We start from the raw sequence: 23,954 nt of genomic DNA on the forward strand, positions 1-23,954 counted from the left end.
TATGCAGGTTTAAGGAAACACTCCCAGGATGCCATTTCTCATCTGTACAACACACAACCTGTTTAAGACCCTGTTTATCAAGGAAATAACATTGAAAAGTAGATGTCTGATTGTGCATAACCATTGTTTTACTGGATCAATAACCCATCAAGACAGATTTTCCATATTGTGTGAGCAAACATGCAAAACAAATGTGACACTTTTGTTGAACTAGATCCAGAATGAACCAATAGATCTATTTGAATTGGATTTATTAGTTGGGCGTGGTCAAATGAAGTTATACATTGTGTTCAGTACAATAATGATTAATATTGTACCAGTGGAACGAGTATGAGAACTTAAATGCATTAGTTCCTCAATATATTTTCACTGGGCCATCGCACAAAATGGTAAACATGGTTATAAAATAAAAATTGTGCTACTGGTGGTTACATAATTCTTCAGATTGACAGCACATGCAAAACTAGAGCATAAAAATATTTAATTATTTCCCTTGATTCCTTCTATCACCCTGCATTTCAACAATAGTAAGATATTCTCTGAGCTGTCAGTAAAGAAGTGGGATCTTTATACATCCCATAAAGGCTTACGGCTGAGGTTTGCACACAGACTTTTTTTTTTTTTATCACAAGCACAACAGTACCTAAAAACAAGTGTAAGTATTTAACAATTTAAAACAAAAACATACAACGTACCTGTAAGGAAACATATATTGCACACGTTAATGGTTAGAAAGCATGAGGTGGTCACAAAATTAATCAAATATACTCAGTTAAAAGGCTGTAACGCAGAGCACAGTGCCCTAAACCTGTCATAATGTTCTCTTCATTATCAGTGCTGAGTTTTCACGATGAGACAGTGAGAGCAGAGTGGTCTGAATGGGCCTTTACAGTGTCGTAGTAGTAGTAGTAGTAGATACCAGTCCAATATCGGAGCAACCATAATCAAGTTCATGTTGTAGATGGTTTTCTCTTGCAGGTTTAATGGCAGAAAGTACATAAAAAGGTAAAAAAAAAATAAGAAATGTTCTGGTTGATGATGAACGATAGGAGCGTGGTTCAGTGCTTGCATCTTTAAAAGCAGTTTCGGCGTGGGACTACTGCATGTTGAAGCCGTATCCGGGCTGAGGAGGGTAACCAGCAGGGGGCGCGTATGTGTAACCCGGGTACGCCTGGGGTGGAGTTACGGCAGCGGCAGCAGCGGCAGCAGCGGCGGCAGCGGGGCCACCGGTTAACATGAGCTGCTGACCTGGATGAACACACAAGCGTTTTGTTCAGTGAAAAACATTAATAATCTTGTGACAGTCATTATTACGACGTATTTATCAGTAGTAATCGATAGTAACATGAGAGATTAAGTGATTTTTTGGGCATTTGACATGTACCTTTGCTAATTTACACTATTGTGAAACCTTTTGAATAACTGAGGTTGAATAATCTGCATTTCTATGAGCCGTGAATGACACCTTTGGGTTTCAGTGACTTAGTGTTTATTTATCTGATCTGTGTTAGTTAAGATGTGGTTACGTTAACTTAAAAACATGTGTTTACTGGGATAATTATGCTTTATGGTTTGTGTACAGAAAAAAGTGAGTAAAAGTCAAAAAAATAAATATTGTTTTTCTCAATATTTTCTTTAGAGATACATAATTTTTTGTTATTTGTTATTTATTTGTTAGAGTAATCACTCATTTTGCCCCGTGTTACAATAGAATCAAATCTTATATATAGCTATTTTAATTCATTTACTCAGAATAATGAATGATGATAGTTAAAAATGAAACAAAACCAGGAAAAAGAGACCTACCAAACACCATAGATTGTGGTTCTGACACTTCATCTTCTGTTTTTCTTTGGCTTTCTGCTTCCTCCAGTGTGTCCACCTAAAAACAACAAATGCAACATGACAAAACTTATTGTTCTAACATCCGATTTTAGCACAAAGCGTGTATTTCCTCATTGTCACTCATTAAATAAATGTACTCTGCGTGTGCTGTGCTTATAAATAGTTTACATTAGTGATAAAGTGCTGACATAATGACTCAGAACGGACGAACAATTTTGCATAAATACAAGATTGCACTTTTTCTGACAGGAACTATACACATTTGCAGTTTAGTTGCATTATCAAAATTCCAGGATATCAGATAAATAACATTTGATTTACAAAATAGGAACGAGATATTTCTTATGTGCAAATGATGTTACGTCGATACTTGCAGCCTGTGCGTTTGGATCAACTGTAATTCTGAAACAACGGCGATTAATCTTGCTGCCTTATGCCACAGTTAAACTAATTATCAGCTAAGAATCATTTAAACGTATAATTTATGTGGAGTGTCACTGTTTAGGAACAACACACAATAGATCATTAGACTTACGTGTTATTTTAGAGTTAGGAATACGGATGCATCAGTTTTCTTCTATTAGTCTGGTGCTTGCAGGGAATAGCTTTTCAGTTCAAAACTTTAAAAAAATTATTGACTATTAGTTCAGTTATTGCACTTTACAGCTACTGTGTCAAAAGGTGAGAGCTGTTAAACTACGAGACGCAGCCCCTGGAAAGACAATTAGATGTGGGGAGGTAACGGTTATTTCAGGACGTACGGTTGTTATAATGTTAAATTGTGCACAAGCTTCTGTTGCAGTCATTAGTTGCAACGTTGATTGGAAAAAACAGGAGTAAACATACATGAATGATTGAGATATTCAGACTTAGTAAGGTCTGATTAAAGGGGAGCTATGTCACTTTTCTGGTGGGTTTTGTTTGGCTTAAAGAGTGATAAAAGAGGTCAAGTCAGATCTGTGGACACTTCACAAGAGGAAGGAGGAGGAGGTTTTGTTATTTTTTTTGGTAATAAAACACTTTAAACTACAAGGAACATATCAGTAATTACATAATCTTAGAGACATTTAGGCAACAGACCCTCACCAGAAAAATTACACAGTCCACATTCAAGAAAATAACTAAATAAGTTGCATAAATAAGTTAAACAGAACAAAAGCTTGTGCACTTGTAACAGCAGCTTAAAGGGCGAATGCTAGTGGGGCCAGATGCGGTAAACTTTCCATGCTAGCCTCCTAAACAAGAAACTTCAGGAATCAATAACAATAACAAACACAACACAAAAAACTATTAAAAAAGGGGGCAGAGACCTTCACCTTTGCTGCAAACCCATCAACCTGCAAAAAAAGCCCAAAGACATGTCCTGATGTGTCCTCTAGTGTCCAAATAGAGGCATTACATGAAATACAACTCTAGGATTATGATTACCACTCTGATAATTTGCAAATTAATGAAACGTACCTAATTAGGAATGAGAAAAATTAAGCTAAATTTGTATTCCCTCATATTGATCAACTACAATTGTAATTCGCTTTAATCATTCTTATAAAAAACAAAAGGAATTTTTTTTTCTTATTTCATGAACATATTCGAGACATATCTTAACAATAACTAACTTTTTAACCTATTTATTCTTTTATGCTACACAAGGCATTATAATTAGTATTTTTCACTTGCAACACCTTATGAAACTACATGAATCTACTCACGTCTTGCATAACAAACGTCAAAGTTGAAAAGTTAAACAAGAGCACAAACCTTGGTGAGGTACTCTCTCATGATCTGGATGAAGTAAGGCATTGCAAAGTCCATAATGTTGTGTCTCCACGCGAGTTCAAGCACCACATCAGGACGCAACAGGTCGTACGACGCAAACAGACACGCAGCAAAACACTCCTTTCTGCCCTCCTCCAAAAACCATTGCAGCAACGCCTCCGCCAGTTCAACATCCTTCGACTCAGCGGCATACAGCATGGCATCCTGGGAAAATGACACATGTTTCATAAAGGAATATGTCCATTAACAAAGCAGTGATTGAACTATATGTGCTGGAGAGAAAAGACAGGCCCTCTACAGGCGCTTTGAGGCAATGCAGGTGGGGTGTACATGTAAGTAAAATATTAATATTACTATCAATATTACTGTTTATGGCTGTTGTGAAGACATACAAAATGGAAACTCATTCTAAATAAATACAACAATTATTTTAAAAGCTGCAAAAAGAACTGATTCAAAATAAACATAAATGTGTAATTTGTAAACAAAGGAAGAAAGACACAATTTATTTGCTTTACTATCGTATTTAAGCTGAATATAGACATTAATTAAAGCAAATACAGGCATATTTTAGTACATTTCTGTGTAATAAAATATGAAATGATTATTGTTAGAATGAGAATAAAAAATATAGTTTGTAAGTATTGTCCACTTCTACTAGTAAAAATGTTAAGACAGTTTTAAAAATATGCCTGTTACCTTGTAGAGTTTGTCCTTTTTACAAAGCTCAACGCTCTGCCTCCACCGATTGTTTCCTTTGTACAAATACGCGGCGATACGTCTGAATTCAATCAGTTCATGTTTCTCCAACCTCTGAGCAAGACCAATGGTGTCGAAGTTATCATACGCGTCAATGGAGGCTCTCAAACCCTGAAGAAGAACAGAAAAACATTTGTGAAATTAGTTTGTTTTGTTTGTTTTTTTATCATAATTTTGACGTAAAACAGACTCCAGACCTGGTAATCCTCCTCTTCAGTCAGCAGGTTGTTCAGAGCTTCATTGACAGACTTATTGTTGTGATTTTGCACTGATCTTAAATAAGGTTTGACCAACTTGAGCTGGTTCATCTGTCCAGATAAAACCAGATGTCATTAATATCCAGTACAAACAGGTCATAATAACTGCAGTTTATAGCATGTGTTGATATGGATACTGTGAGTTACCTTTGCGAAGAAAGTAACTGCTCGACTGTGGTCAAGCCGTGGAGATAAAATTGTCAAAAGGTCGTTCAAAAGAAGAGGTTTGAAGTCCAGGTAAAAGGAGAGTGATTTATAATACAGCTCCACATTGGCGACCTAAAACGTAAAGGTGGATAGATGTGTTACACTACTGTTTTTCTGACGTAATAGGAAGTTTCTGCACGTATATTTAGCTGGTTCACCTTTGGAATAATGTCTTTAAACAGCCCTTCCTTCCACGCGTCTGTAGGATGTGACATCATTGTAATTACAGCGTTATCAAACTCCTCATATTTATCATAAAGGAAAACTAATTCAGCCCACAGATGAGACTGCTCTGCTGCACGGAGCACCTGGAATCACACACGACACGTTTAATTATCTCATCAAATCAGTTTTATCAGTATAAAAATAGACCTGCCACAACACGTTTTGAAGTGTGAGATATTACAATGGAATATATTGCAATTAATACAACTGAGGAGCATTTTATCCCACTGTTATTGTGACCTAAAGCAACGTTATCCCAGAAAAAACCCTTTCTTTCTATTGCTCACAAACAACTAGGGCTCGCCTCTCCACAGATCTGGCTTCTAACGTGACCTGATGTCGTCATTTCCTTGTCTTCACGGAGATAAGATAAGTTAATGCGATACTGTGGAATATTCTAGGTAGACAATACCATCTCCGTAAAGACAAGTAGGTGGTAGGATCCTCCAGAAAAGTTACGTAGTACTTCTTTAAACAACCATATCTTAAAAAACACATGAACTGCAATTAATAGCAACGTAAAAATATGCTTTAGTATAAATTTTGAATTGAATTTAAATAAAGAGTGAGTAAAGCAAATGTATTCAGCTCACATGTTAACACTCTATAAGTTTTCCTTTTTTTTTTTTTTTTTTTTTTAAAGTTCCTCAATAAATGAAGTTACAAAAACATTAAATATTGAATAATAGTTATCGTGACAGGTCTGTATATACATATTTGCTTTTATAGTTACTTTTGGGATGTTGACTCTGGACCAGAACAGCTCCAGATGCTCTCTCATTTTCTGGGGTTTAAACTTGGAATAAAGAATTGCAAGCTCCGTGAACATTCCCATATGAGCCCTCTCTAGGCCGAGAGCCGCCTCCAGCAGAGCAATGAGCTCCTCAAAGTATCCGCGCTCCTGGTAATAACTGATCAAGTCCTCCAGCTCGTCTGCATGGATCACTATGTGCAAGCCGCAAATCTGTGCGAGGCGAAACTCCTCTCCGTCCACGCAGGCAAAGCACACCTAGAAACACGAGACGACAAAAACAACAGTTACACAAACAAGGAACGTGTTATTAGATGAGTCTGCATTAGGGATAAGTGGTTTTGGAGGAATATCTGATTATAATTTGTCTGGAAACATATAGTATTGCAATTGTGATTAGATTTACGATTTATTTTTTCACAATCAAGACTCGCAGTTCACATTTAACACATCTAGAAGCATTAACACTTGAGACAAAACTAAAATATAACGGCTAAACTACTGCAAAAATCTCATGCAAATCAGAAAATGTTTATAGATTTCTAAACTACATGGTTAGTTTGATTAGTTTGACCTTTAGGAGACTCAAGGACATGGAGTTCACGGCTGAGGACATTATAATGATATAAATTATGGTGTAAATATGTAAAGAGATGCTCAGGAATAAAGTTAGCAGGTTATTTATTTGACAAAGAGATGCTGGGGGTCCTCCATTCGTTTTTCACAAATATTTACGTTATATTCATGCAGCCACTAAGCTATAATGCTAATGCTATCAAACTGTATTCACTGCATGAGCTGTTTTCATATATTCTACCTCTTTCCATGTGCGTGTGCTGTTGGCTTTCCTGGCACTGTCCACTGCAGCCTGGTACTCTCCCAGGTGAACCAGGGTGGATGCCAGACGGGCAAAATTGGAGACATTGTTGTACAAGAGTTTTGCTGCATCGTACATTCCTTCTTCGTAACATCGATCTCCGACCTAGACAAAAACATATCATCAGATTGCTAGTTTTGCTCTCTTAATAAATGACATTCCCTCCTCTGTACCTGCTGAATGTGGGCGTTGTTGGGTCCACTCACAAACTCTTCTAGTTCTGCGAGACGGTTTGTTTTCGCCAAAGCAAAAATAAGCTCAGTTTCTACGTATGACTCTCGGGCTTTCTTCCGAGCCATTTGAAGGAATTTTACCAAGTCTTCCCAGTTATCTGAAAGCAAACGACAAGTCGAGTTCTGGTATATAATTTTACATTTCAGTTTAAGAGTGTGGTAGACTAGGGCAATTATTTTAGTAGTTGATTTATCAGTGATGCTTATTTCGATTTGTCGATTAGTCAAACGATTATTTCTGTTCCACATTGGGATTTTTTAAAATACATTTTTTACCAAATAAATGTCAGAATATGGTGACTGATGCCTTCTGGATATAGAATACTGATAAATTAATGGTGTTACTCTGAGGACTTCAGGGACCGGCCTCCTGGTGGTGCACAGAGTCCGGACTAAACCAGGACTAAACCAGAGCTAAACCAGGAATAAAGCAGGACTAAAGCAGGGCTAAACCAGGACTAAATATGGACTAAATATGGACTAAACCAGGACTAAATATGGACTAAATATGGACTAAACCAGGACTAAATATGGACTAAACCAGGACTAAATATGGACTAAACCAGGACTAAATATGGATTAAACCAGGACTAAATATGGACTAAATATGGACTAAACCAGGACTAAATATGGACTAAATATGGACTAAACCAGGACTAAATATGGACTAAGCCAGGACTAAACCAGCGCTAAACCAGGACTAAACTTGGGAAATCAGTGTTTCAGTTTTATACAGATAAAACCTGAATTAATCTTCCTGAAGATGTGAGACAGGCCTCTACTTTGATAATATTTAAATCCAGGCTCCAAATGGTTCTGTTTAGCTGTGCATGTGACTTGAAAGGGTTTTATTCTACAATCTTCTCTTTTAATATTAATTTTATGATGATTATTTGTGATTATTTATGTTTCAATTTGTTGTATTGTGATTCTAATGTCTTTCTTATTCTGTAAAGCACTTTGAATTACTTTGTGTACAAATTGTGCTATACAAATAAACTTGCCACGCCTATTGATTAAAATCTCAAATCATTCTATTTTGACATTTTGATTCAACAATGCCACAATGTCCATGCGTTTGTAAAGTCCAAATAACAAATACGATTATGAAAATGCCATCATGATTATTTTAATAGTCGATTAGTCACACAATTATTACGATTCGTTGTTGCAGCCGTACTGGACTTACTGTTTTTGCTGGCAGCATTGACCACCTCCATGTAAGCAGAGGGATCCACAGCTTTAATGTACGAGTCAATAGCCTCTTTGACCAGGTCTCTGTGCAGCTGAGCCCTCGCTAACTGACTCCACACTGCGGGCTCATTACAACGCTCTGCAAACTCATACGCTCGGTCCAAATTCCCTATGTGCTCAATCAGAACCTGCAAATACAAGAGAAAATCATGTAATATCACTTTTCTGACTGAATAAAATACGTGAAAAGTGTGTAAAGTACCTGTATTGCCGAGGTGTTCACGTCAAACTTCATAAAAATAGCAAAGGCTTCTTCAAACAGCTCGTTGCTAATGGCGATATTAGCTATGTCTGGTGCGTCGTAGTTATCTAATCGGTTAACATACTCCATCACCCGAGTGCGGTCTGCTTTGATCGCTGTGAGGATCAGCAGGTTCTGTAGATTTCTGTGGGGAAAATAAAGAAGTAGCTAGAAGTAAAGAGCGACAAAATTGTATTGTAGTGTTTAATTTTATTGTACCTGTGCTCACTGAACACAGAGTTATCCAGAACGATCTTTTCCAATAGTTCAATGAGTTCGTTTGGCAGGTCGGCCGTCATGAAGGCTTTGACTGTGACGGACACTTCCTCTGGGTCCTGAGTTTCTGACAGAGCTGTTTGGACAACCTGATCAAGAAAAGGGATAAAACTATGAAAAATAGAGTTTATCCAAAGTGTTAAGCACATTATTCACTTACAAAATGATTCTGACAATACCAAAATATTTCCAAAATATAAATAATATATTATCATTTCATATCTGCAGGGTATTTCAAACTAATACACAATCTATAACTAATTAAGTCTACAACACTGCTGATTTTCTACAATTATATTCATAAAAGTTGTCCAAAATATCTGTATACTGTACTTTCAACTGAAATATCAACAATCTAAGAGCTATAAGTTATTCTTTTTTTCTTTTGGTTTAGTTTGTTTGAGCCAAAGAGTGATAAAAATGTGATCCACACCGAATTAAAACTGTACGATCATTTCAATTTTAGTCAGAAATCAAACCACTTAATCAGACCAACAAGTGTAAAAGTGTCAAGTGTTAATGGAAGTAAGTAAAGTACAGTTTGTTGTGTCAAATATAATAAAAATACAATAAAAATTTCTCTAAATTTTAACAGCTGGTATCAAAAGTCACAATACTATACATTAAGCAACAATTAGTACTGACCTGGTCGATGAGTTGCCTTCTGTATGGGTTAATTTCTTCCAAAACATTGGCCCAAAGTTCAGGATCTTTCCGCCGCACCAGGTACCGAGCCTCACTCTTGAACAGCGAGTTCTCGTTGCAAACCTGTCACATGAAAAACCACATGGTATCACACATACACAGTATTAGCATAACAATAACACGATGGGAGCACAGACTTTGATCAGATCCAAGTCGCACTGGCCCCTCTCATACGCCACATAAGCCAGATGAGGGTCCCTCTTCTCGCAGTAGCGTCCCACCACCGCGCTGTCGTAGAAAGTGTTTTCCTTCAGGAAGCGCTCCGGGGAGTTGTTGCTGTCAATGTAGATTTTGGCCAAAGCATTGTGGGTCGCTGGCTCCTCACAGCCCTCATGGATACGGGACTCAAGCCACGGCAGAAGAAGCTTCAGTCTGATTTAATAGAAAATATTACATTTTTTTATTGGGAGTGACTAGACTAGAATTGTTGTTTTTGAATAGTAATTTTTTGTAAGTTTTTGTCAGCACTACAGTCAGTTAATCGTTCCATCAGACAGGTCAACCACAAATTTGTTTAGTTGACCACAGCCCTACAGTTTAGAAATGAAGCTGACATATTTACTGAATGTTAGTGTAGTATAAATATGTGGCACTTCAGCATGTGTGAATATGCGAAGACTAGTAGAGAATTTCTTGTTCTTCTTACCTGTTTCTTTTCTCCACTTCCTCCACAAGCTCATCTGTGGAAAACTGCCCTTTGACCACCATAATTAAGTTTTTAATGACATCTTCTGAACAGTCTACATCCAGCAGGCCTCCGATGACCACTGGCAAACGGCTGGGGTTCACCTGCACAGAGTAGACATCATTATAAGAGCGACAAAGAAATAGAAACAGAAAAAACAGCTGGATGAAACTTACCTTCTGTACATATATTTCTATGTATTTCTGCAGGTTATTGCGATAGAGGTAGAGAACCAAATCATGGACAAAATCAAAGCGGTCACATACAATGATGAGGGGGAGCTGGTCTGTGAGCTTTGCCTCCTAAACAACATAAGAATAAAAGGATTAAAAAATGCATGCGACTGATAAAGCTGCATACTACAAATATTTTTTTTAAAATGGTTGCACCTTAAGAAAGTTTTTAACCCTTTCAGCATCATAACAGTTGCTTTCTCTGCAGATTCTCTCCACTTCTTTTATTTGGCCTGTTTTGCACGCAGCTTGAATGTATTTGAAATGAACATCTGGATCCTGACTGAAGTTTACAATGGAGCCAAGGAAGTAAAACAATCCTTGAATAAAAAAAAAGACAGGGACAATTTACAAACAAAACATTTTCTGACAGTTGAAACTTCAATTTAATAAAATGAAGATGTTGTCCTATATTTGCCAAACATTAACTGTTGTGCAAATTAGAGTTTAAGCCCTTGTTATGGTTGCTAGGTAACAGTAATGGAGTGCCCAACCAGGAAGTAAAATGATCAACTTCACCAAACCAGGGAGAACTAGGCAAGTTTTAGTGAAATGAGCAGTGAAACCTGTTATTTGCACTTCGGGTATATGACCAGGAGATGTCAAATGATAAAAATAAGACTTGTCCTTACCTTCATAGCTCTTGAAGGATTCGAAAAGCTCCACTAAAGCCTGAGTTCCCAGCTGCTCGTGGTACTTGGATGCGACCTGGACGCACAGCTGCAGGTTCTGTCTGATGTTTGCAGACAGCATGGCTCTGAGACACTCGAGAGAATCCTCCACCGACAAAGAGCCAAAGAAGTTCACGAGCCACTAAGAAAGAAACACAGAACAAAAATGAAGACAATCACACTACGGCTGAACAAATGTGGAAAAATATCTGATAATTGAATTTTGACACACACTGAGACTGCGATTAGATTTGCAATTTTATATTATTCTTATATAGCATTTATATAGCACATAAAATGCCCAAAGTCGCTTTACAATTCAGCATAATTAATTCAAAGTTAAGCTTGTGGTACATGCGTTTAAACATCCTGGAGTGTAAACATTTGAGTGAAGATTGATGTAAGAACTGTTAAAGAATAGGTTTAAACCGCAGGACTAGTTGGTTTTATAAGATATTTTGTTGTTTGCAGATACATTTATATTAGTTAAATGCAGTAATTATATCACATTTGCAGCCAATTTGAAAACTGACATGTTTAACTGGATGAATATGTTACAATAACACATTTTGAAGTGCGATATATTGCTGAAATAAATACAGACGAGAAAAGATTACATTGAAACCAAACTATAGAGCAGAATTATCCCCCAAAAAGTATTCTAAATGTTAAAAAAATATGAACTGCAGTGAAGAAATAACAGAAAGAAACACTTAAGTAGGTACTTTTTATCTAGAATGACTCACTGAAGTTTATAATTCAAGCCTCAACAGTGTAAATCTAATCATAGTACCTAAAATAAACCAAAATGTCCTGCTAGTACAAAGAAAACATACGTACCTGTCATGTACTGAATGCTAAGTCGATATAGTATTTATCGTAACAGGCCTAGTAATGCATTTGTGTTCGTTTTTTTCTTCCAAATGAAATAAATAAATATGAATAAATAAAAAGAAACACGCATTGTCCAAAAGCTCTCTGTGTTAAAGGCAGGGGTCAGGCTCTTACCTCGGGGTTGAGTAGATGCGTGTGCACTACCGCCCTCTTGATGTCGTAGGGGTCTGTGAAGTGTTCTAGGGCCCTCTGCAGAAGACCAGCCTTTTCACAGAGCTGAGCCACGTGAGCGCGGTCATAATGTGTGAACATCTGATTACCCAGGATGGCATCTGCTACCTAGAACAAGTACACAAATAAACACGCATGAACAATCACATCTATACAAACCAGGACTATTCTTCACTAAACTGGGTCAATGTGTCACGGTTCAGCAGGTTAATTATATCAGCTCATGCAGAGAGCAATAAGAGACGCTTTTAAACCTTTCATGTAACTGATATGAGTATAAAAAAAACAAGTACTGCGGATATTCCAACAATTAAATCTTTAAAATGCCCATATTACGCTGTTTTATGATCTGTTATCTTCTGTGATGTTGTTTCCTCTTCACAAACACACATTTAACACACAAACCCTGCATATTTAGGCTGAGTTATTCTCTCAAACTGAAAAAACTCCACCTTGTGATGTCATGGGGTAACACAGGAAGTGCTCCACTGTGTTTCTAAACTCCACACACCTTCACTAGAATCATTTGGATCATTTCAGTCCTGGAATTGCCCATGTCTATTGAACAAAAGGTAAAAAGAGGTACAACTACATGACATCACAAGGTGGTGGAACAAACCATTTTAAGCTTTGGAGATGTAGGTAGACTAATAATAAAGAGTTACTCGGACATGTGCGAATGAAACAAAACACAAAAAACACAACTCTGGGTATGTTTTTGTGGAGGTAACTGCATTATAACATGGTTTAGAGCGCACCAGAGTCAATTTTGTGTAATATAACACCTTTAAAATGGAATGGATTTTATTTGAAATTATTAGTTTATGAGATATTACTGACAGGAATCTATAAAAATACATTTCCGGAGTTTGACAGAACAATAAATCATGCTAGGAATAAGATATTGATGAATTTGTCTCTAAAGAAAAATAAAAAACTTTGATGTTTCTTGTGTGGATTGGACCATTTATTTGAGTAACAGTTACATGTTAAAAATATCTTTGACTGAAGTGTCTCTTTCTAGCCCTCACCTGTGGGGCGTGTATGAGGTTCATCTCCAGGAGGCGGGTTTGTAAGTGGCCTTCAGCGGGACGGTTGTTCTTTAAAGCATCCAGCAGGAAAGACGTGCACTGCTGGATCAGGCTGCCCTCCATAAACACATCAACAATCTGCAGGAACACACATAAAAAGTGGATAGTGTGAGGTGTTTTCTAGCAGTGCAGCACTACAACAAACTGGTATCTTGATTTACTAATGCTGAGGTAAATAACACGTGTCCATTAGTGAGATGTAGACGTATGGAACGCGTGGGGAGTCATGAAAGACGCTATGCAGACCAGCGTGGAGCTTGTGAGGGCGCTGTGCAGACCGGAAGAAGGACACTCCTCATACACACACACAAATACATCGGAAGACACTATAAAAACTGTCAACAGGCGCATCCCAGGGCTCTCTTCCTGCCCTTTCCGGAGAGTTTGTTGCTCCATTGTTCACTTTACCTCTGTGGAACTCATTAAAAACCTTCTGACTTTATGTTTTCAGTCCTCTTTGACGCTTGCACCAGAAATTCTTAACATTCTGCTTAACATTCTTACAAAAGTAATAGTAAAAGTAAAAGAAAACACACGATTCGTTTTTGTTTTCTGACTTTTATCTAGCTACAGTGAAAAAGGTGCACTATGGAACTTTTCTGGTGGGGGTCTGCTAACTACTTGTCTCCGCGCTAAAGAAATAATCTGAACAACATGCATGCGGGGTCACCTCTCCACAGATCCGCCTGTAACTTGACCTGGTGGCATCATCTACTTGTCTTCACAAAGATACATAAGTAAAATGCCATGTGGAAAATTCCAGGCAAAGCAATATCATCTCCATGGAGACAAAAGATGGTAAAGTTATACTGAGGTGCACTTTTAAATACCTGCTTTAAAAGATAAGTATCTGCGTTTACACGGTTCTGCTTCCCACACCACAGTTCTACGCCCAGTGAATTAAATGGAGAAGTTAAGTAAAGGGTCATGAACTGAGAATTCCTCGCATTGCCGCCACATCTGAAACAACACCTCTGTGTTTCTTCATGTGTGTGAGTGAGGAGGAGAGTGTCCGATGCCTTTCACCTGGTTGATATTGGCCAGAGGCTCCTCATCCTGAACCAACATCTGAGCAAACTGCAGGCCTTGGTCCGGATTGACTCTCATCACATTTCTCAGCAGAAAAATCCAGTCTGGGGAGTAGCCCACCTGTGTTTTTGAAGATAAACACATCGTTTATCAGTTAATTAAAGTTATATCATTTGAGTTCTGCTCTATATATGAAATTAATAGTGATACCAACATAGTAATCAATACTAAAATACTTAAACTAGTGGCGAAAATAGATACTCATCTGACCAAGTATCAAAGAAATGTCACATACAAAGAACAAAACTGGACCTTTCCTGACCTGAACCTACATCAGAACTAGCATAAAATCACATGATAATATGATAGAAAGTATTATTAATTCCGATGTAAACTGTGTTAATGCTTATATTGTCTAAAAACAGTTTTGTCTTGTCCTTGTGGTATTAAAATTGCTATTACAGATCAAGTCTTTTCCTTGGTATTACACTAGATGTTTGTTTTCACTATAAAAACCTGCACGTGATAGATTTTTTTAAGTTTGTTTGGACTGTAGGAAATATTTTACGGCTAAAGTCAATGATGAACTGTTAATGAATTTGTACATGGCCCCTGACAAATAAAGAATAAAGAAAGAAAGAAGAAGAGCAGTAAAAGCAACAACAAAAGAAATTTACCAACCTTTTTGGCATATAGCACAATTTTCTGAAATTGATTGGTCTCGGCAAAGCACTGTATGACTTTGTTTGGGACATTGGCTCTGAGATACACACTGAGAGCCAAAGTGAGGTCATAGCTCTTAACCAGGTCCCCCAGCTCCTCTGAACACTCCAACTATGTAACACAGAGCAAAAAACGTTTAATTACACAAATAAATTTATAGTTTAATAGAATCCAGTGTCCAGTTTCACCTTGTCCTCCTTCAGCCACTTCTCCAGGAGCTGCTTGCGGCCCTGTTGAAGCACTGGTCTACACAGCTCCAAAGACTCGTACTTGTTGAGTTGTCCCTGATCCAACAGAATCCCAAAATACTGCAGCAGAGGGGAGGCCTGGCCTGGCTGAGCGGGGACACTCTGGAACTTTCGGATGGTCTCAGCTGTGCGCAGGATGCCCTAAGGACGCCAGACAGAACCATAACATAAATATAAGCGACCTTAACTGAACCATAACGAGTGATGGGATTTTTTATGCCATATTTGTGCTGCTTTGACCAAAAATGGATATTTGTTGATGCTGATGCCTTTTTAAATCCATTCCAAGTTATAGTATAGGCCACAAATTAACTTCTATTAAACATGTAGCTATTTGTGATATGAGATAATGCAAATATACAACAATTTTTTATCCTATTTTTAATTCTATTTCAATTTTTAGTCAATAGACTCTTCAAAACAACAAATCAGATGAAACTGGGAATGACACATGGGCAAACAGAGACTGGAGCAGCTTAGAAAAGAAATATCTTTGCTAGATATCAGCAAAATTTTGTAGATCAGATTGATAAAAAATATTTAGGAAAGTCCTCCGATATCAATATTGAGACCCATATAACACCCATTCCTAACCAGAACATAAAAATAATGTAAATTCACCAGGTGCACATACTTCACAAGTCTATTTGCTTTAAAGGTTACGGTTCAACATACCTTTGGAGCTGATGAGGCAACCTTTGCAGCTTCTGAATAACTTCCTTGGGCAAACAAAGTATTGAACTTTCGGGCAAAAAGTTCCTCTGCACCTGCGAGATTTGACCTGACCGCTATCTTCAGGGCTAGGTCTGGGTTCTGCAACACGTTTGTGACATAATTCACAATGTTTTCCTCTTCCACACAGACTGATAACACCTGAAATTGATAGAACACATGATAATTAGTACATGACACCAATAAAAAAGAAATACGTCATTAAAACAACTCTATTTTTCTTACCTGTCCCTTTTTATTAACCCCAATAATTCCTGAGTTTGCTTCATGAGGTGAAGTTACAAAGATAGTCTCTGCACTGATTCGGTTCATATAGATACACACTCCAGACTCCAGATCGTACAAGTGAATGTACCCATACTTTGTGATTAAATATATTACACCGTGTTTATTACCGATCTGCAAAATAGAGCAGAAGGTAACCCATGGCAACATAATGACCTAAATCATCTGGTAAAATAATAGATGAATAAATTACCTGCATAGCAACAGGAAAGTCTGTCTGTGCCTCTGGAGGAAAGAACACGTCGACTGCTTTTTTGGCAAATGGCTGGTTTCCTGCAGCAGGCTGACCAACCTCAATGATGTGCAGCTACAATAAAAAAGACTCATTTGCATACAAGTACAAAAAAAGGCTACTGATTTGAGTATTTTCTATAGTATATTAAGGTGGCTTTGGTAGAAAATGATCAGAACACTGTTAAATTTGAAAGGAAATTTATGGTTACAGAGCATTTTTTTGTAATATTCAGTGAAGTTGTGGTTTAACCTTCCACTGACTCTTAGCAAAACCAAAAATGAAACAAAGTGTGGTCCATGAGTCAAAGTTGTACGTGTAGCTATTCATAGGGCTCACCTTTCCCCCAGCCTGTGATCGAACAGCAAAACAGAACAGCGTAGATGGCTTGGCATTTCCTTCGACTTTAAACTCCCCAAAGGCGGCCGCGTGGCCCTCGATCGGCTGGGACACTTTTCGGTCCACAGAGTACAGCTGCATGGCCCCCACCACTCGATTTTGCTGTGAAACAGAATATAAAGGGGGAATATACTTTATCGCATGATCACGCAGACAATGTTGTTATGGAAAACACATGTAGATCAACGATAACTGCATATTTCACATTCTTCTGCCATGTGCGTTTGGATTATACAGACAGATATAAAGGGCGTGAGTAAACATGTTTCATACCTGCGCGGAAATCCCAACGAGCAGTAACCATTTCTGCTGCTCGTCCGTTCTGTAGTTTATAATTTGACATCCAGCCAGACTCGTGTGTCGATCGAACACTTTGGTGGGTTGTGAGTCGCCCTCCATACTCCAGTGGTAGACAGCAGCGTCCGTGACCAGAGCGATTGTGTTTACAGATATCCACTTCCAAAACATGACCTCCTCTGTCATGGTGTGGGCTTTCATCTTACTCTTCATCTCAATGTTGAAGATCTGTAGAGTCTTGGCAGCTGGGGCCAAAACAAGTGAAGCTCAGTGAGATATGTCAAGAAGAATCTACTAAAAAACCCTTTTTTCATGCAAATGTGAATAATGATATGTGATTTGGTCAAACAGTGAATGTAAAGCTGCACTGAGAAACACTGATGATTTGTTTTTTTATGGTGAAAAAGGGAAATGTGACCAAATAAATGGCATGGCTGATATGAAAGTTAAGCCTATCAGTGACAGTGGTTGTAAACATAATTATAAATGCAGGCCTGTCACGGTAAATACTGCATCAACTTATCGTTTAATATATGAAAGATGGATCATTATGTGGGTCAATATTTATCGTGTGTACATTTTCTTTGTCCTAGTGGAACGTTTTTGGTTATTTCTTTTGCAATATGTTAACGTGTGAGCTGTAGAAGGTTGAATTATGAACTTCTATGATTCATTATAGCGTTAAGTTGCATTCTTCCACTTATTTTTAATTCTTTAAGGTTTGATTTCAGTTATCATTTATCGTCTAGATTCCCTTCCGCAATATATCACACTTCAGCATTCGTTATCGTGACAGGCCTAGTGAAATGTTTTGTTTGAGTATTTTGAAAATGTGAGGAGACAGGGAGTTAATGTTTCTTATGAGAGAGCGTTTTCACACAGATGAGCTGACGCACCAAGAACTACTCACCGTCTGAAAAAAGACAGAAGGCAGAAGAGGAAAAGAAACGTATCAATCAAGTAAAGATTTAAGAAAACAGAATGAAAGGGCAAACATGGCATTGAGGGAGCGGAATGAAAGGGCAAACATGGCACTGTATCCCCCCAGGACAGAAGGAGGATGGAGAGGCAGCATTAAGCACAAACGTCCTGATCAGCACTCTAGGGTTTTTTGCACAGTCGATGTAATCCTTGGGTAATAGGGCAGAGTGCATTGTAGACATGTTTTAATGTAAGTAATTTGTGGACCTATACAGCACAACACAAAATGGTAGAAGTGTATGCATGTGTACATCAAAACGCTGTGTCCTTGGGCAAGACACTTAACCCACGTCGCCCCCCAGTGTCTGCGTACACTGGTGTATGAATGTGCGAGGGAATGGGTGAGTGGTTCTTTGATGTAAAGCTCTTTGAGTGCCTTGAAGGTGGAAAAGCGCTGTATGAACATGTGACGCTTTACGATTTACTGTGTGCATGTACTTATCTGTATACGGGCATATCATATACAAAAGAACACGTGTTATATGAAGTTAAAAGGACAAGAAAGAAAGTATTGCATGTAAGAAATCCTTAACATAATCTACTGATGTGCTGACATGAAATAAACTGGTTACATTCATGATGAACACTTGGAATATTGACCTATTCATAATTTAAAACACATTTATTTTTTCTCTAGCTGCTCATCCAATCAGAAAGTTGAATGTGCTCCATGTTTTGAGTTGCCAGATTCAATTAAAATAACCAATGCGCATCTGTACGGTTTTGAATCTGTAAGTGTGCACGCTTGAAACAAAAGTGATTGCAAAAGAAAATTCTATTCCATCAACTAGGCAAAAGTTATAAGAGTGAAGATGTTTCGCCGCTCATCCTCATCCTGTGATATTAGAGCACGTTTTCTCTCACCACAACACGGTATTTCTCGTGTAATAATCAGTGGGCAGTCGGTCAGTGTGAACAGTGGGCCTATGCCTCACATGCATCCTCTACCTTTCAGAGCGATGACCTTGCTCGTAGGGTTCATGATGGCGCTGTCGGCAGAGATGGGCCTCCTGATGGGGTTGGTGGGGTCGGACAGGTCCACGATCACCACCTGGTTCTGCTCGCCTACCTTCTCCCGGATGCAGATGAACTTATCCGACTCCATGGTCAGGTAACTGAACCCGATGTTGGCCGGATTCACTCCCAGGTTCTGCAGCTGTGATGAAACAAAGTGATAAAATGTTAATCTTTCATGAATGCAAAAGTAAAAAGAGCATAAAAGTAAATAGAACTGATTGAGGCTAATACTGTGCAGCAGAAATTGTAATTCGATTTACCTTTTTTATAATATGAAGATTCAGTTCACAGGCCCATCAGCACAACAGTGAAACACAAACCGCTAAATCAGTGTGAGAATCAAGCATTTCTGAACAGGTTTAAGCGGTATGAAAATACAGGGTTAGGAAACAAATAACAGCTTTGTGTTTTGTAATAACTGACCATTCAAAAGGCTATTTCAGCTCGATTTCAACTGTGTGTGTCTGTATTTTTAAACAAAAGCAGGTCTTGGCTCTTAAAGAATAATCAGGTCACACAACAAGACGTGTATTTTTCTCCAATAAACAAATATATTACCATTAAAATACAGCAATAAAGCTACTAAATCTAAGAAAATGACTGCAGTTAGATTATTCAATAAGTACAACAAATGAAAGTCTCTCCGTTTTGTGATTTCCAGGAAAAAAAGCAATATGAACCACGAAGGGGAGCCCAAAACATGCCCTCTTTCTGATGACTAGACAGAGCGTATTATGCAGTCTGAGGCAAGCGGAAAGGAATCCCAAAACTCATCACAAGGACTCCACTATCCGCTGTTGGCAAATGCAGCAGGACTGTCTGTGACTGCTGAGACATTTCACTTTGTCATCTGTAAAACAGGAACAAGACGCCGGATGGTTTCATTTTGTTGGATATTTTATTCATGTAAGGATGTCAAATAGCAAATATGAAAAATAAAATGTCTCAATTATTCAGTGATATTAAACAATGAAATTCTTTATTTACACTGTCTAATACAACACCATTTACCAGATATGTGAAAAATCTAACTTTCTGAATCATAAAGTAAAGTTAACATGACATAAACAGCCAGATAAAAAGGCTTAGTTTTTCGGGGTAAAGAGTGAATTAAATTACTGATTTTTTCTTCCAAAATTGTCATATTTCATCTCTGATATTGTTTTGTAGTTCTTATTATATTGTGAACTCAGTAATCGTGATTATCTGTTAACCAAATACAACAAATGGGTGGTGTTTTATATGATTTGTTGATTTACTGACAACATTTCGTAGGCTACGTTACAGCAAACAAGGAAAAAGATGAGAATAGTGTAGGAACAGGAATAACAATGCATCACTTTTTTACATGAAACTAATAACTGAGCTTTGCACTGTTAATTTGCATGTTTTTTTCATATTGTCAGAAACTTGACGCTTCTGTTTATCTGTATATTTTCTGATACCTATACTAAACAGATCACATACATTACAATATAGTACACTAATAACTTTGCAATTGACTTATTATAAGTGTACTTGCAAAATTGTATACGGCTGGAATAAGAGCACCAACCTCTCGTGTGTGATGAAAACTAAAATAATCATGTGTTTTGCAGTAAAATTTACAATTTATTTATTGTTTTTTTGACATTTGAAAGACCTTCATTATAGAGTCAGCGCTAGAACCTTGAGAACAGTCCAGCATCTACCAACTACAGGCGTACGGCCAGAAACAGTGAAGAAGACAAGCTGCACTGATAAATAAACAGTGAGACAGGCTGTGCACGGGGGAATTTCTCCAGAAAACAACCTCTATCAATACGTGTTAATATAAAAATGAAAGTTAATATGTTGGATGAGAAAATATTATTGCATTGAGCACAGATATGTCCCAATGGCGTTTGTGGCTAAAGTCTAACAATGATACAGCACTGATGGTATTTGATGAGTCATAGACCAGTTAAGGGTAAGGGTAAGTATCGCATTTGAGTTCAGCGCTTGCTCTTGTGCTGTAGAAATCTGTTCCTTATTTTAGAGACCCAGTTTGACGTTTTGGCATCGTGACAACACTAGTTATTACTGTTTAGTTACTGAAAGAACCCAGGCAGTCATCGTTATCTGCAGCAGCTCTCTGACGCAGCGCTGTGTTCCTCGCAGAGTGATGGGCTGATTTCCTTCTGTTGCTTCCGATCGTGATGTGATTTGGTAGGTCTAAATTAGCAGGGCTGACCTCATCTGCCTATTGTATCTGACAATGGAAGCGGTGAATAAGCTGTAGCCTGTCTGTAAACGGACACGTGTAGTAAAGCAGACTTGTCTTATGTCTTAACTAAAGCTGATCGATATGAGAATCAGTTTTTCCCTCATTCTGATTGATCATGATTTCTTTTTAGCTTGAATTTGTCTTTTTAAAAACAATATCCACTTCCTGAAGATGAAAACACAAAACTCCTTCAACGATTTGACCAGTTGACAGATTTAAACTTTGTCTTTTGCTATAAAAATACAAACTTTTAATCGTTGGCTTTTAACGCAAAAAAAAGTTAAATTTATTCCTCAAAGTCTCTTCTTCACTCTGCTAAAAACCACATCCTTTTACTGACAGAGAATCAAGAGTAAAAACGTCTTGATTAAAATGAAACAACCGAACTGACGATTAGAAATGCCCGAAACTTGATATCGATTATAATTTGATTAACTCTACAGCCCTACAGTTTGTCAAACCAACACAAACGTTACAGAGGTGGGAAAGTGGCCTCAATGAATCTTTATTTCCCAAATAATATAAGAAATACAAATAGATTCTGTATGACTATTCCATGTTTTCTGCATCTGTGCGTTTCATTCAGGCAGTCCGCTTCTCCCCTCATTATAAAACATGAAAAACAAGACAAACTCCTCCAGCTAAGACAGTGTTGCCAAAACCAAAGCTCAAGATCAGGAGATGCGTCGCTGGACAGTGCGCTGCGGTCACCCACTGCTCCTGACAGGTCGTCCCAGTGACACAGAGAGGGGTCAAAGGGCAAATTTCCCTACACAGATCAACAAGGAGTAGCTTATCTTAAACTTTTTTTAGAACTAGATGTTTGTACTTGGTTTTGTAAAAAAAATTGATGTAATGTCAGACGTTTTCGACCACAGAAGCTCAGTCTTTAAGTTGTGTAATTTGTCCAACAGTTATTCACGGACATGGTTGACTCCCGTTATGTGTAGTGCAACTGTTGGCTGCTTATTTGAGAAGAATTAGTGCTCATCCAGGTGGTACCTGGATGCACTGCTGAACCCAGACACTAGACAGAGCTGTAAATACCAGGCCAAAGAATAAAGTGAACTTGAGGCCCGAAGTCTTGGGTTTGCAAATTCCAAGCATTTTTCACTCGACTGGAGCCACCTAGATTCAGAGGGGGATATGAGCAGGGCAAATCCAGTATTTCACAGCCCGGGTGGCACCTAAATCTGTTCCAGTTAACAAGGACCAAAGGGAAGATTTTCTCTGCCGGTAAAAGGGTTGGAAAGTTGCAGGTCTAATTAAAAATATAACTCAGGCATAAGTTGAGGTGTCTTCATCCATTAGTGCTGCTAAAGTGGGCTCAGAGTTTGGTCTGCTTGGGCTGAAGAAAGAGGAGCTTCTGGAGAGGAAGAGATGGGGGTTGGAGCTGGTTTTAGTGAAAGGCCATTTCACTGCCTACTGTTGCCATAACAACGGTCCACAGCCGGGGCAGGGGCACGTCACAAACTTTTCTTTTGGCCTCAAGACCTATGGAACTGGGACCTTTAGTAGTGGTCCCCTGTATAACATTAACACTACAATCCCTAAAGTGTAGAGCGAGTAAAGAGTAGGCTTTACATGAAAGTCAACAAAAACAAACATGCAGATAACACGATACATAGGAAAAGAACAATAAAACACCAAGATATCCTGTCTAGCCAGTATTAAATGCCAGGGACAAGAGTCTTTTCCTTGTTTTTCTGAAGTTATCATTGTGTTGAGATGAACAGTGCTTTCGATTGACATGTTTCGAGCATAAAATCCTTGGCTCATGTGGATTTTGTAATTGTGTGAAGCGTGTTAATGTGGGTAATGTCATTGCCAACAGGTTAAAGCATTTCCAGTTACAATTTGAATAGACAAGCCTACTAAAAAATGAAGTATGCAGTAGTCATCATAAATATTTCCATAAATGAAAACAGACTGCAAGGAGTGACTACAGAAGCCTATCCATGGATTTCTGAGGAAAAACTGGTAGAGTTCCCATAGAAATTAACAATTTAAAACAAAATATCAGGCTATAGTGCCATTATTATCCTGGCTGAAGAGCATTTCAGGTCTCAAGTGTGGCATAAACACCTGAACACACCGGTATGTTCCCATTCTCCCCTCCCAAAAGACACCGGGGTAAACACAGAGGCGCACTAGAGCGTGGTGCGTGCACAGTCATCATCTGGCCGCGTCCCTGCAGAAGCAAACTAGGCCTGTGGCTATATTGAGCACCACCCTGCTCCCTGTTTCACATACCAATTCAATGTGACATGTGTCGAGCGGGTGCAGCAATAACAGAGCACAAGAGCTGTCAGGAAAGCTACGCGCCACACGTTTGGGCTTCCTATCCTATCTATCCATACCTGCAGATGTTCCTGGAAGCGTATGGGCAGGATCTGAGCCATGTCTGGAGCTTCTGGAGGTTCCAAAGGAGGGCAGGGGAAGGGGTGACGCAGCCAGAAGAGGTGGTCTTGTCCCAAACGTCCCCGGAAAAGTCAAGATAAAGATGGACAACAGGAGGGAGCTCTTGTGGAGGTTTGCAGCGCATACACCGATCCTCTGTGCACACTCCCATTCAGTAGTAGCCCCCTGCTGGAGCTGTCTGGGTAGGAAACACC

General features: G+C 38.4%; 1 protein-coding gene across 3 annotated transcripts; it reads right to left on the reverse strand.

Annotated features, from left to right (window-relative positions):
• Positions 1-108: 108 nt before the first annotated feature.
• cltcl1 (clathrin, heavy chain-like 1) lies at positions 109-23,944 on the reverse strand. 3 transcript variants are annotated; one of them, XM_055223961.1, is made up of 32 exons: positions 23,700-23,909; positions 19,026-19,233; positions 17,073-17,341; positions 16,740-16,901; positions 16,362-16,475; positions 16,109-16,282; positions 15,827-16,024; positions 15,092-15,292; positions 14,862-15,014; positions 14,178-14,300; positions 13,092-13,229; positions 12,004-12,168; positions 10,957-11,137; positions 10,481-10,644; positions 10,268-10,393; positions 10,053-10,195; positions 9,544-9,778; positions 9,347-9,469; positions 8,645-8,790; positions 8,387-8,570; positions 8,120-8,312; positions 6,871-7,028; positions 6,638-6,802; positions 5,803-6,078; positions 5,003-5,152; positions 4,785-4,916; positions 4,578-4,688; positions 4,321-4,491; positions 3,604-3,825; positions 3,162-3,182; positions 1,807-1,882; positions 208-1,248 (listed from the first exon to the last, which is right to left on the reverse strand). In XM_055223961.1, exons 1-32 carry the CDS (start codon positions 23,739-23,741, stop codon positions 1,097-1,099), a joined length of 5,076 nt encoding a protein of 1,691 aa, XP_055079936.1. In that variant the 5' UTR covers positions 23,742-23,909; the 3' UTR covers positions 208-1,096. The 3 variants fall into 3 exon arrangements, with proteins under 3 accessions (XP_033828591.1, XP_055079936.1, XP_033828588.1); XM_033972697.2 differs by having other exon boundaries at positions 242-1,248; positions 3,156-3,182; positions 23,700-23,944; XM_033972700.2 differs by lacking the exon at positions 3,162-3,182 and having other exon boundaries at positions 109-1,248.
• Positions 23,945-23,954: the final 10 nt, after the last annotated feature.

This window comes from Periophthalmus magnuspinnatus, chromosome 9 (assembly GCF_009829125.3).
Source record: "Periophthalmus magnuspinnatus isolate fPerMag1 chromosome 9, fPerMag1.2.pri, whole genome shotgun sequence".
Lineage (NCBI taxonomy): Eukaryota > Metazoa > Chordata > Actinopteri > Gobiiformes > Gobiidae > Periophthalmus > Periophthalmus magnuspinnatus.

Bases quoted from the DNA above. Each gene is read 5' to 3' on its own strand.
- cltcl1 (XM_033972697.2), bottom strand. From the start codon at position 23,741: ATGGCTCAGATCCTGCCCATACGCTTCCAGGAACATCTGCAG. The intron at 3,826-4,320 runs GTAACAGGCATA...TCATTTTCCCAG, and splicing joins AAAAGGACAAACTCTACAAG to GATGCCATGCTGTATGCCGC. The intron at 3,183-3,603 runs GTTTGTGCTCTT...CTTTTTTTGCAG, and splicing joins TGAGAGAGTACCTCACCAAG to GTTGATGGGTTTGCAGCAAA.